The sequence below is a fragment of the Lontra canadensis genome, unplaced genomic scaffold (genome assembly GCF_010015895.1).
Source record: "Lontra canadensis isolate GAN:19392208 unplaced genomic scaffold, GSC_riverotter_1.0 scaffold98, whole genome shotgun sequence".
NCBI lineage: Eukaryota > Metazoa > Chordata > Mammalia > Carnivora > Mustelidae > Lontra > Lontra canadensis.
The window spans coordinates 6,102,283-6,115,104 of NW_022631092.1; the positions used below are offsets into that span (position 1 = coordinate 6,102,283).

General features: G+C 47.2%; 1 protein-coding gene across 1 annotated transcript; it reads left to right on the forward strand.

Annotated features, from left to right (window-relative positions):
- The first annotated feature begins 3,678 nt into the window (after positions 1 to 3,678).
- Positions 3,679 to 7,265, forward strand: ACOT6 (acyl-CoA thioesterase 6). Its single transcript, XM_032837412.1, has 3 exons — positions 3,679 to 4,138; positions 4,707 to 4,909; positions 6,660 to 7,265. Exons 1-3 carry the CDS (start codon positions 3,682 to 3,684, stop codon positions 7,263 to 7,265), a joined length of 1,266 nt encoding a protein of 421 aa, XP_032693303.1. The 5' UTR covers positions 3,679 to 3,681.
- Positions 7,266 to 12,822: the final 5,557 nt, after the last annotated feature.

The following is a 12,822-nucleotide window of genomic DNA, read 5'->3' on the forward strand; positions in this document are numbered from 1 at the left end:
ATTTATTTGACAGAGGGCAGGGGGTGGGGAAGAGAGAGAGAGATGGTGAGAGAGAGAGCACAAGCAAGGGGAAGGGCAAGCAGAGGGAGAGGAAGAAGCAGGAACCGTGCTGAGCAAGGAGCCTCATGGGATGTAGGCTGCTCCCACGACGACACTGGGATCATACCCTGAGTTGAAGGCAGATGCTTAACCTACTGATCTACCCAGATGCCCCTGGGGCGTTGTCTTTTAATCCCAGTTTTTTCGTTGTTGTTGTTGTTGTTTTTTCTTTTTCTTTTTTTTTTTTTACATTTTAGACATCAACAACAGCTTGCGGTTACTTGGTGGCCAGTGATTTACCTTTACAGTCTTGCCTCCAAAATATTTCAACTCTCTAACATTTGACATAATCTGTTAAAGTGATATTTAAACAGGTGTCCTAAGCCTAACTGGGATAGTGAAATTACTCATATATATATTTTTAAGATTTTATTTATTTATTTGACAGACAGAGATCACAAGTAGGCAGAGAGGCAGGCAGAGAGAGAGGAGGAAGCAGGCTCCCCGCTGAGCAGAGAGCCGGATGCGGGGCTCAATCCCAGGACACTGGGATCATGAACTGAACCAAAGGCAGAGGCTTAACACACTGAGCCACCCAGGTGCCCCGTGAAATTACTCATATTGATGGCATGCTGATAGGTGATAATGAAGTAAAATTTCTGAAGTTTAGCCTTTCCCTACTGAGTTAATAACAAAAAGTCAGTGGGCTATTACACATGGAAGAGGTCAGGGGCCAGCTCAGATGGAAACCTTTCTGGGAGTGTAATTATATGGGGGGTAACCTGAGAGATTCTACCCTACATCAGGCAAAGACTATCCATAAAGTTCCTACCCCTAAAATAGGGGCACAAAAATTAATTTTTATGTTTAATATTGGAGATAGTAAGACACATTTCCGGTATTAAGCTACAGCTACTTCAACAAATCACTAGGCAAATATTAGAATTTGTAGGAAACCACCCCCCTTTCTTACAGCAGCCAACTCTTTTTCAGATTATGGATAACCCACCCTGTCAGCTGACCTGCAAAGTACTTATTTCTTCCATGGAGTTCCTAAGTGCAGAATTCCCTACAGGAAGGCATTTTGAATGGCCTAGCCCAGGCCTCCTCCTTTTTTTTTTTTTTTAAGATTTTATTCATCCATTTGACAGAGACATAAAGGGCACGCTCAAGCAGGGGGAGAGAGAAGAGCAGGCTTCCCCACTGCAGGGAGCCCACCGTGGGGGATGATCCCAGGACCCCCAGACCTCCTTCTTTGCTGCTTTTCCCTCATGTGCCTGGGAGCCATTTCTGTGCTTCTTCACAGCAACCCTTCTTCACGGGGAAGGGAGAGGTAGAAGGCACCTTTTTCTTTGCCTTTCTGAAACCTAAGTGCAGATTTCAATTTTAAATTTCTTTCTCTTGGGGGCACCTGGGTGACTCAGTCCTTAGGCATCTGCCTTCGGCTCAGGTCATTATCCCAGGGTCCTAGGATCAAACCCCACATCAGGATCCCTGCTCAGCAGGAAGCCTGCTTCTCCTTCTCCCACTCCCCCTGCTTGTGTTCCCTCTCTCGCTGTCTGTCAAATACATAAAATCTCAACAACAACAAAAATTCCCTCTTTTCTTTCTCTTTCTCTCTCTCTTTGGGTGGGCGGCAAAGGGAGAGGGAGAATCTCAAGCAGGTTCCACACCCAGCATGGAGCCTGATGTGGGGATTGATCTCATAATCCTAAGATTATGACCTGAGCCAAAATCAAGAGCCAGCCACTTAACCTACTAAGCCAGGTGGCCCTGAGAGCCGATGTCAGTTGTGCAAGTGGCCGCAGCAGGCCAGGTAAATTCTTTGTAAGCTGAGTGTTCCTGGATTGAGCACAGCCAGCAACACTGTATTTTTTAATTTTTTAAAAAGATTTTATTTATTTATTTATTTATTTATTTACTTGAGAGAGAAAGAACACCAAGAGGGAGAGGGAGAAGCAAACACCCTGCTAAGCAGAGAGACCAACCCGGGGCTTGATCCAGCACCAGGATCATGACACAAGACGAAGGCAGATGTTTAACCAACTGAGCCACCCAGGGGCCCCAGTCTGCAACACTTTAAACAACAGGTATTTAAAATACTCCACAGCAGTTACTTCAGGGGTAGAGAGGTCGAAACTCACTGAACTCTGAGATCTGGGACCTAGTCTGGCTTCTTTTTGTTCAGTTTATAACTAAGTGTTGAGCTTCCACTCGCTGGGCATCTTCTGTGCGCTCCAACCAGTAGTCTGAGCTGAATGGTTGGGTTTAGCTAATGAAAGGCACTGGCAAATATGTGAAGGGCGAGGGGTGCCTGGGTGGCTCAGTGGGTTAAAGCCTCTGTTTCAGCTCCGGTCATGATCCCAGGGTCCTGGGATCAAGCCTGGCATCAGGTCGGGCTCTCTGCTCAGCAGGGAGCCTGCTTCCCTGTCCCCTGTCTTTCTGCCTACTGGTGATCTCTGTCTGTCAAATAAATAAATAAAATCTTAAAAAACAAAACAAAACGTGAAGGTCGAGAGAAGAGTTAGGTCAAGGTATTTATTCTCTCCCCACTCCTCCTAATTCACCTTGGATTGTCTTCCTCCCACCACCCTGGCTACACCATCCTGCCAGGCAACCCTCTGCCCTTGAGCCTTCTGCACCCAAGGTTCTGCACCCAACCTTGTTTGTGTTTTAACCTTGCCCGATGACTCTGGAAATAGTCCTCTTATGAAACTCTCCACAAATTACGCAATTGGGAAGTGCCACTTGTTCCTTGCCAGAACTCAACACGGAGACTGTCAGTGACCAGATCTGTGAATTAAAAAGTAAAACTCCAGGGGCACATGGGTGACTCAGTCCGTTAAGGGTCTGCCTTCAGCTGGGGTCCTGATCCCAAAGTTCTGGGATCACGCCTTGAATCAGGCACCCTGCTCCCCAAGAAGCATGCTACTCCCTCTCCCTCTGCTTGCCACTTCCCCTGCTTATGCACCCGTGATCTCTCTAAATAAACAGATCTCAAGAAAAGCAAAACTCTTACCGAGTTTGATCTGTGCAGTGTTTCTACATAGGGTAGCCCACATATTCATCCCAATATGCCTTTTATAGACAAAGAGGCTGAATTCAGGGACTTAATTACACATCTTGCTAAGTAAGGATCACCAGGATACTAAGGAGCAGGAGCAGACTGGAATTCAGGTAAATCTCACTCCATCAACATCTACCTGCTCTGGAAGCACCCTTGGTGCCCTTGACTCTGGGGGAAAGGCTCTGTAAAGGACTGAGGCAAAGGAAGGATTAGGCTGTTTCTCCACTGCTATTTGAATGACAATCACCTGGGATGCTTTCTACAACTCCAGATTCTTGGAGCTGCCATCGTCTTTCCCCATCTCAGCCTTCTGTGTATCTCAATTCCACACTTACTACACCGGACTGCAGAATCAATAATGAACTCTTAATTTAGCAGCTCCTTTCTTCCGACCAGACACTAGAGGATTTGCGCAAACGCTAGGAGACCTCACACAGCGGCTGAGAGTGTCCCACGTGCGTCCAACATGCGACGCGCAAAGGTTCCAACTGCAACTGCTTCCCAGAGAGGTGGAGAGACGCCGGGATGGACACGTGACTGGGAAGCCTGCAATCCTCAGTTCAGCAAAAATCAGGATGGCTGCGACCTGGAGACTGGAGCCCGCGGGCCGCTGCAGCTGGGACGAGCCCGTGCGCATCGCCGTGCGCGGCCTGGCCCCGCGACAGCCCGTCACGCTGCGCGCGTCCCTGCGCGACGAGACGGGCGCGCTCTTCCGGGCCCACGCGCGGTACGAAGCCGACGCCGGTGGCCTCCTGGACCTGGAGCGCGCGCCCGCGCTGGGCGGCAGCTTCGTGGGGCTCGAGCCCATGGGGCTGCTCTGGGCCCTGGAGCCCGAGAAGCCCCTGGTGCGGCTCGTGAAGCGGGACGTGCAGACGCCCTTCGCCGTGGAGCTGGAGGTGCTCGACGGCCACGAGCCCGACGCGGGTCGCGTCCTGGGCCGGACGGTGCACGAGCGCGACTTCCTGCGGCCGGGCGTGCGGCGGGAGCCGGTGCGCGCGGGCCGGGTGCGCGCCACGCTCTTCCTGCCCCCAGGTGAGCGCCCCGGGTCCCAGGCTGTTCTGGAGAAGCGGGGTGGGGAAGTCCCGGGGCCCTGGGCGGCCTCTTGGCTGGCATGGGGAACCACATGATTGGGGAATTTTTCCTAAACTCGTCCCCACACTCCAGAGTCTCTCATGGATTCTGGATAGAAGTTTGTTTTTCTCTTTAAGTTTCATGACACTTCCTAGAGTCACTACCACTCCTTAGCTGTACGCTAAAATGTGCATTCAACATACTCAGAAAGGGCATTTATGTCAAGTGCCAGCCAGGCGGCTGTGTTTCAGATACCAGTATTAGGTAATGATTTATGCCGCTGTGCAAGAGTGATCTTTGCCTCTTTCCACATCAAATTTCCAAGGAAGCTAAACGCCACAGGTAGAGGCAGTGCTCCCTAATCCTAAAAAACCAAACGGATGACCACCTTCTCCCATCATGAACAGTCTGTCAGTGATTTTTTTTTTTACGATTTTATTTATTTATTTGAGAGAGAGAGAGAGAGAGAATACACATAAGCAGCAGGGAGGGGCAGAGGGCGCTCCTTATGATTTGTGGTGCTTTCTAGGTGCAGGACCCTTCCCCGCGATCATCGATCTGTTTGGAAGTGGTGGTGGCCTTTGTGAATATAGGGCCAGCCTCCTGGCTGGACATGGTTTCGCTGTGCTTGCTTTGGCTTACTTCAGATTTGAAGACCTCCCTGAGCATTTGGATGTTATGCACCTGGAGTACTTTGAAGAAGCTGTGAACTTCATGCTGCAGCATCCACAGGTGGGTTCTGCTGCTTGCCTGGATGCAGAGGAGAGGGAGTAGAGCAGACACAGGACTGGATTCAAAAACTCTACCAGGACACAGGGGCACAGAAAGATGTTGTGAGACACCAAAGTTCCTTCAAAAGTTACTAGGATTATTCTTTTCATTTCTACCCATCTTTTTCCAATCTCTTAAGACTCAACTGTTTAATTCCCTTTAATTCTTCTTTTTTAAACAATTTTTATTTATTTATTTTTTTAAAAGATTTTATTTATTTATTTGACAGACAGAGATCACAAGTAGGCAGAGAGGCAGGCAGAGAGAGAGGGGAAAGCAGGCTCCCCGCTGAGCAGAGAGCTCGATGTGGGGCTCGATGTGGGGCTCAATCCCAGGATCCTGAGATCATAACCTGAGCCGAAGGCAGAGTCTTAAACCACTGAGCCACCCAGGCGGCCCTAATTCCCTTTAATTCTTGACCATCATTCAAAGGGCTCTACTAAAATGTTAGTAACCTTAAATTCTGATTCTCTGTCTACCACCACACGGCCTTATAATCCTGAATAAGGCAACTGCTTTCTCTGAGATTCAGCTTTTTTCATTTATAAGGCTATTCTAAATGTACAGAGGAAAACATTTGACTACTAAGAGACATTTTAGGACATTTGAAAAGGGAGTATATTTGATGATATTAAGGAATCATTAATTTTGTTAAGTGTGATGATGGCATTATGTCTTTAGAGAGTTCTTATCTGAGACTGGAAAAAATAATCAAAACATTTTGGTATGATTGTAAATGGAATACATACTCTTCAACTATATAGACATAAACCCAAATCTTCTACTGTTAAGTAACAAAATGTTCTGTCAGCTCTGTAGGGTACTCGAACTCTGCCAGAATCCAGGGAATGGTCTCTTAGCAGAGTTGCTAAAACCTAGATGATCTTGAACTGTGATTATTGGTTTATTAGAGGAGATAAGGCCCCAGGGAAGAAGAAGACACCAGTATATGGTATCAGTTCTGCCCTTAGACCTAGGCAACAGGGGCTTCTGTCCTGGGCCTATTGTTTTAGATGGCCACACTCTGGCCTTCCACAGGGTGCGGAGTCCAAGGGACCCAGGCAATGTATGCACCTGGAATTCGTGTCCCTTAGACACACACACCCCATGCCATTGTGATCTGGAGCCCCAGAATTCTTTGCCAGATAGCACTGATCCTGCTTCCAGGCCCTATGTCTCTTCTCTGAGCTATCAATGAGAACACACGTAGGCCTTAAACATGTAGGCTGGGGTGTCCACATACATGTGTGCGAGGCCTCTCAAGGTGCATGATGGACCTAGGGACAGGAAAAGAAGGTAGGTGGGCCAGGGATGGAGGACTGGACTGCCTTTCCCGCAGGCCATATCCCAGTACAGAACTTCAAGGACTCCCAAGCTTTCAGATTTTCTCTTATGGAGGTATATTTATGAAGGTGGGAGCCAAGAATATATTCGAAGAGTTTGTTGATTTGATTTATAACTTTTAAACACTTAGATGTGGGGTGTATGGGTCTCCGTGTGGACTCTTGACCCAGTCGCCATGAATATTAGTGGAAGGCCTGTGTACTAGGAAATCAATTGATTTGCTTCCTACAAGACACAGTTGAGCTTTGTGGGTTGCTGCATAAGGAAAGAAAGTGAATGACATTTAAGAAAGCTGCGTAGAGACTAAAAATCACCATTTATGTCCTCCACTTACAAACTCTGGGCTTGTTCTGTTTCTCTTCTTTAGGTGAAAGGCCCAAATGTTGGGCTCCTTGGCTTCTCCAAAGGGGGTGACCTGTGTCTCTCAATGGCCTCTTTCTTGAAGGGCATCACAGCCACGGTCCTTATCAATTCCTGTGTGGCCAACACAATAGCTCCTCTGCATTACAAGGATATGATTATTCCCAGTCTTGGCAGTGACCCAGGGAGATGTACAATTAATGAGTCGGGACTTTTCCAGTTTGTAGATTATTGGGACAACCCACTGGAGGAACCCAATCACCCAAGTATTATTCCAGTGGAAAGGGCCCAGGGGCCCTTCCTGTTCATTGTTGGCATGGATGATCAAGACTGGAAGAGTCACGTCTATGCTCAGATAGCCTCTGAACGGTTACAAGCCCATGGGAAAGACAGACCCCAGATAATCTGCTACCCAGGGGCTGGTCATTGCATTGATCCACCTTACTTTCCTCCTTGCAGAGCTTCTGTACATAGAGTGTTAGGCAAAGCAGTCCTCCATGGAGGTGAGCCAAAGGCTCAGTCAAGGGCACAGGTAGATACCTGGCAGCAAATTCAGACGTTCTTCCATAAATATCTCAGTGGTGAAGCATCTGCCCAGTCCTGCAAAATATAACATTGTAGTGATCATAGACCGGGTACTATGAATAAAAATCTAATTCATAGGGGCGCCTGGGTGGCTCAGTCGTTAAGTGTCTGCCTTCGCCTCGGGTCATGATCCCAGGGTCCTGAGATGGAGCCCCACATCGGGCTCCCTGGTCCACAGGAAGCCTGCTTCTCCCTCTCCCTCTGCTGCTCCCCCTACCTGTGTTCCCTCTCTCGCTGTGTCTCTGTCAAATAAATAAATAAAATCTTTAAAATAAAAATCTAATTCCTAGAACATGTATGGGGTTTTCCAAAGCACATAGGAAACTTTTGGCAACAAAATAATTATCTTAGCTTCGGGCCAGGTCCTGTTGGATTCCCAGACTTTGCAACCCTCCTTTCTTCTCTGCCACCCCTTTCTCCCTGAACTTTCCCTACCACATAGGCTTAACCGTGATCTTATCCTAGGAGCAATCTTAACCTGAAGTAGGAGAAATGTGAGAAGTACCTGCCCAGCTCTTAATTGCTGGTCTAGCTTTGACAAACTGTGTTCTGGTTTTGAAGACTGAGCTTCTGTATTGCTAAGAGTTCGGTATCCCGTGGGGTGCCCGGGTGGCTCAATGGGTTAAAGCCTCTGCCTTTGGCTCAGGTCATGATCCCAGGATCCTGGGATGGAGCAGCATATTGGGCTCTCTGCCCAGCAGGGAGCCTGCTTCCTCCTCTCTCTCTCTCTCTCTCTCTCTGCCTGCCTTTCTGCCTACTTGTGATCTCTGTCTGTCAAATAAATAAATTATTTAAAACTCTTTTAAAAACTTATCTATTTATCTTTTAAAAAACACAACATTTAGGGACGCCTGTGTGTCTCAGTCCGTTAAGCTTCTGCCTTTGGCTGAGGTCAGGCTCCCAAGATCCTGGGATCAGGTCCCACATCAGGCTCATTGCTCAACAGGGTGCCTGCTTTTGTCTCTGCTTGCTGTTCTCCCAGCTTATGCTAGCTCGCTCTCTCTCTCTCTGTCTCTGACAAATAAATCTTTTTTAAAAAATTAAAAAAGAAATAAAAACCTAACAGTTAAATTTCATGAGGGAGAAGTAATGGATCCTACAAAATTTAAGTGGGATTCCAACTTGAAAGATCCTAAGAGAGAGGGAATAAGGCCTTTTGGGTGCCTTCCAACTCTGAGATTGTCAGAGGTGCTGGATTCCAGAACTTTCGACTTGTTCTTGCATTCTGAGGTTGGACACGACAGTCACAGATTAAATTTAACCCTCTTAACTTATTACCCAGTCCCAGGCTTCTCACAGGGCTCATTACAGTTACCAACTTGGAGTATATCCTTCCAGAACCATTTTACATGCATGTACATGGAAATATTTGTTTGAATGTAAAAATATGGTTTTATTTTGTGAGTCCCGGGGCTTTTTCTGGAAAACAAGGACAGTCATGATGTATGTTTTTTCTGCATATAAAAACACATTTTTAATACTTGGGCCAGGCCCCAAGACAATACCAGTTATTTCCATAGCGTATACATCTGTAGCGCTGCCTCATCTACAACGTTTAAGCTTTAACCTTGGCAGTCTTTCTTAATCCCAGGCAAAGAAATTTCAAGGAAGGAATTTGGCCAAAGGCTATTATTACACCTAGCCTCCTTCAACTAGGTTTAGGGAATTGTGATCCCTCGTGGCCAGGGAGGGACTTTAAAGAAAGAGACCGGCCAGCATTCTGTCAGATCAGTAACTTCTCTCCCTCGCCGCGTCCAGAAGTAGGCTGGGGAGGAGCTCCTGCCTCTTAAGCCGTCCCACGACGAGGACTCCAAAAGCATGACCGACCCCGGGTCCTCCTAAGTCGCCTCTTCTTGCAGCATTTTGCTGAGCGGTGCCCCAGGGACCAGTCAAGGGCCCTCCTGCCCTCCGGAAAAGCGGAGGTCGCACTGGGCCCCGCCCGTCCCGGCGCCGCCGGGCTCGTGCCGCACGGGCTGCCCCGCCCCGTCCCACCGCGCCCGGGGACCACTGACTCTCTGTCCTGCCGCCGCCCGGCTGCAGACCTTGCGTCCGAACCAAAGCCGCGAAGATCTCGGGGTCATGTGCAGGGCTGCCCAGGCGGTGCTCGGGACCCCCAGGATCCCCCTGCTGCCCCGGAGGTGGTTGTGCACATTGACCCTTCCCTCCCAGAAGTCCACGACCCCGAGCGTCACGCCTAAGACTGCGCTGGCCGACGAGCTCCTGGACATTAAAGTGGAAGGCTTAGGCCCGAGGGAGCGGGTGAGCCTGCGGGCGTCGGCCGTCAGCTACCGAGGCCGCCTCTTCCATTCGCTGGCGCACTACGAGGCGGACGGCCGCGGGGGCTTGGACCTGGCCGGGCCCCGGCTGTGGGCGGCGACTTCACGGGCGTGGAGCCCATCGGGCTCCTGTGGAGCCTGACGGCGGTCGGCTCCGAGGATCCCGGCTTCAACCAGGTGCCGAGGGGCGTGATGAAAAGCCCGCTCAAAGTGGAGGTGACCGTCCCCCGCGCGCCGCGGCAGCCGGCGGTGTCGCTGGGCCCGGCGCTGGCCTCCGCTCAGGTGCAGCGCTGCTTCTCCAGGCCCGAGCTGCGCCGTGCTGCCGGCCGCCTGCCGGGCGTCTTCTTGCTGCCCCCAGCTGCCTGAGGTCTTTTGGGCAGAGGGCTTCGCGTGGATTTAGGAAAGCTGGATTGCTTTGCTGGCTAGTTTATCTCCAGAAAACCAAAACGAGCGCCTTAATTCCTTTATTTTGTCTCCCTAGACACCAGGTGGGACAGTCACTCTCCTAAATGCTGACTGGGATTTAAATTTAATCTGCTCGGGAGCCTCTGTTCGGCCAGCTGCCGCCCCCTTTAGGCTCCTAGCGCTGCCCGCGCTATTCCTTGCGAGCATCTTTGCTATAGTAAGCGCAACGCTGCGGTACAGTTTCTAGCCTTAAGTACTTTGTCTACCTCTGTAGTAGGCGGAGCTTTGTGTTCATTTGACTTTTCCAGTTATTCCTTGTAAAAATGACGAGAATAGTGGATCCAGATCTTTCACCTGTACCGGTTCAAGCTCCAACGTAACTGAAGTCCTATTACATACATTGTTCCCTTTTTTAATATACTGGTTTTACGTTAGGATACAGATGACACCTTTTTTTTTAAGATTTTATTTATTTATTTGACAAACAGCGATCACAAGTAGGCAGAGAGGCAGGCAGAGAGAGAGGAGGAAGCAGGCTCCCCGCGGAGCAGGAAGCTCATGCAGGGCTCCAGGCCAGGACCCCAGCTGAAGGCAAAGGCTTTAACCCCCTGAGCCACACGGGCGCCCCCAGATGACCTTTTTGTTGTTATTTTCAAACATACTCTGATTGCTTGGAGACCTTCATCATGATGAAGAGACTGTTCTGTTGCTCATCTCGTAGATCAAAGAACAATTTATTTTACAGATGAGAAAACGGAGGCTTAAAGTGTTTTAACCAAATCACACAGCTAGATGGTGCTAAAATCAGGACGTAGTCAAAATCTTTGAGAGCCACACTCACAACGCAAACAGGGGCTGACTGAATGAGTGAAATAGGTTTTTGTTTTTAAAAAACTAGTCTGGCTTATTTTCTACTCTCACTTTCGGGATCCTTAGGAACAACTAAGAATCTTTTAAATGAGAGATTTAAAACATTTTCATCGTTGAGGGTCGGTGGGCTTTTTCTTTTTTTTTTTTTAAAAGATTGTATTTATGTATTTGATAGAGAGAGATCACAAGTAGGCAGAGAGGCAGGCAGAGAGAGAGAAGGGGGAAGCAGGCTGCCCGCTGAGCAGGGAGCCCCCTGCGGGTTCCATCCCAGGTCCCCAGGATCATGACCTGAGCTGAAAGCAGGCACTTAATGACAGAGCCACCCAGGCTCCCCTCCTTTTTTTTTTTTTTTTTTTTTTTAAGAATCTAAAAGGTAGTAGCAAGTTTGCATACTGAGGATCAAATTGCTGAATTGAAGCAAAATTAACAAATTCTCAGTTATTTTAATGTTGTAAACCTGTGGTTGGAAAAATCTATTGCTGGAATAATTGGAGGACCTCTGCGTTATGTCTTTTTCATGGTTTGCTTTAGGCTTTCTGAAAGTAATCTTGAATCCAGAGATATTTGAGGTTGACCTAATTTTAAAAAGAGCAGACCAAGATATGTCAAGAAATCTGAATGTTAAGAAGACCATACCGTAAAAACCACTACGCAAACATGTACATCTTGGCTTTCACTTGGGTGGCTGTGTGTGCCTTAATTTCTTTCTAGATTTGAAAATTTAGAATGGCCTTTGGCACTGGAATTTTAGATCTCTTAGTTTGGTTTATATTCTAATGTTCTTGCCTCTCAATCCGTTTTTATAAATTTATCTGGGACTTTTTTTGGAATAACACAGAAGAATATATCTGAAAAATACTAGGAGGGAATTGGCTGAGACATTCTTCTCTTGGAATGGTGAATGAATAACGTCATCTACTATAGGGATGTTGAAAGAGAAATGACATCGACATCAGAAGGAAATAGTTTGACACTTTATACTCTCTTTCCACTGTGAGGGAGCAAGAATTTATTGTTCCCTTCAAAGTCCTTCTAGCTGGATTAAGAATCAAATTGACATGAGACAGATTAACAGAAGAAAATGAAACTTAGTTTTTAATATATGGGGAATCCACACAGACATGGAAATTCCAAAGACAGTCAGGCAAAACGACGTATATATGTCATCCTGAACTAAGGAGAAAAGGTTTGGGGTCTAGGACTTTGAAAGGAAGGAGTGCAGCTCACAGGGCAATAAGAAGACCAGATGTTTGGAAATTGGATTTTTGCCCTGCCATATGGGTGCACTCAGATAAAATTTATCTCTGGTAGTAAACCTCATTCTGGGAAATACCCCTAACTTAGATTTTTCCATGTCATTAAGGGAGGGCAAAAGTTTCTCTTGAGCTGCAGGGTCTGGATTGCCTTCAGCTCAAGATCACCCCCATGCCAAAGTGGCATATTCTGAGGGCAACTCCCCTGAGCTCCTTCGAATTCAAACTACTCTTTATATACCAAAGTGGTTGATCTAGGGACAGCCTGCTTTGGCACCAACACCACACATATTGTTCATTTTATATCACAGTATCATTAGACCTTTAAAATAGCAAAACTTTGTTTATTTAGGGGTTTTGGTGACTTTGTATCTTAAGCTCATTGAGAATTCAAAGGGCCTTTTACAGTTGGACTTTTTTTCAATGAGGTATTATACTGTCACAACTCAGAGACTGCCAGAACTATTTGCTTAGATTAATCAGGACTCACACTTCAAACCAAAACATTTTCCATATCTTTGGTGCAAAAAAAAAAAAAATGGATTTTTTTCCATTTCCAAGTGATTTTCTCATAGGAAAAAAAAGATAAAAACATTCTTACATTTGTAGCTTCAAAATAGCCAAAACAAGTATCTATTTCAACCACAACAATAAACCTATTTACGCCAAAACAGATTCCCCCCCCCAAGGCAAATAGGTGAACATTTTAAACAGATAAAAATCATTAGACAATTTTTAAAGTTAAAAAATAGTAAAAATTTTTAAAAATAGAAATTATACA

Bases quoted from the DNA above. Each gene is read 5' to 3' on its own strand.
- ACOT6 (XM_032837412.1), top strand. From the start codon at position 3,682: ATGGCTGCGACCTGGAGACTGGAGCCCGCGGGCCGCTGCAGCTGGGAC. The intron at 4,139-4,706 runs GTGAGCGCCCCG...GGTGCTTTCTAG, and splicing joins CACGCTCTTCCTGCCCCCAG to GTGCAGGACCCTTCCCCGCG. The intron at 4,910-6,659 runs GTGGGTTCTGCT...TCTCTTCTTTAG, and splicing joins TCATGCTGCAGCATCCACAG to GTGAAAGGCCCAAATGTTGG.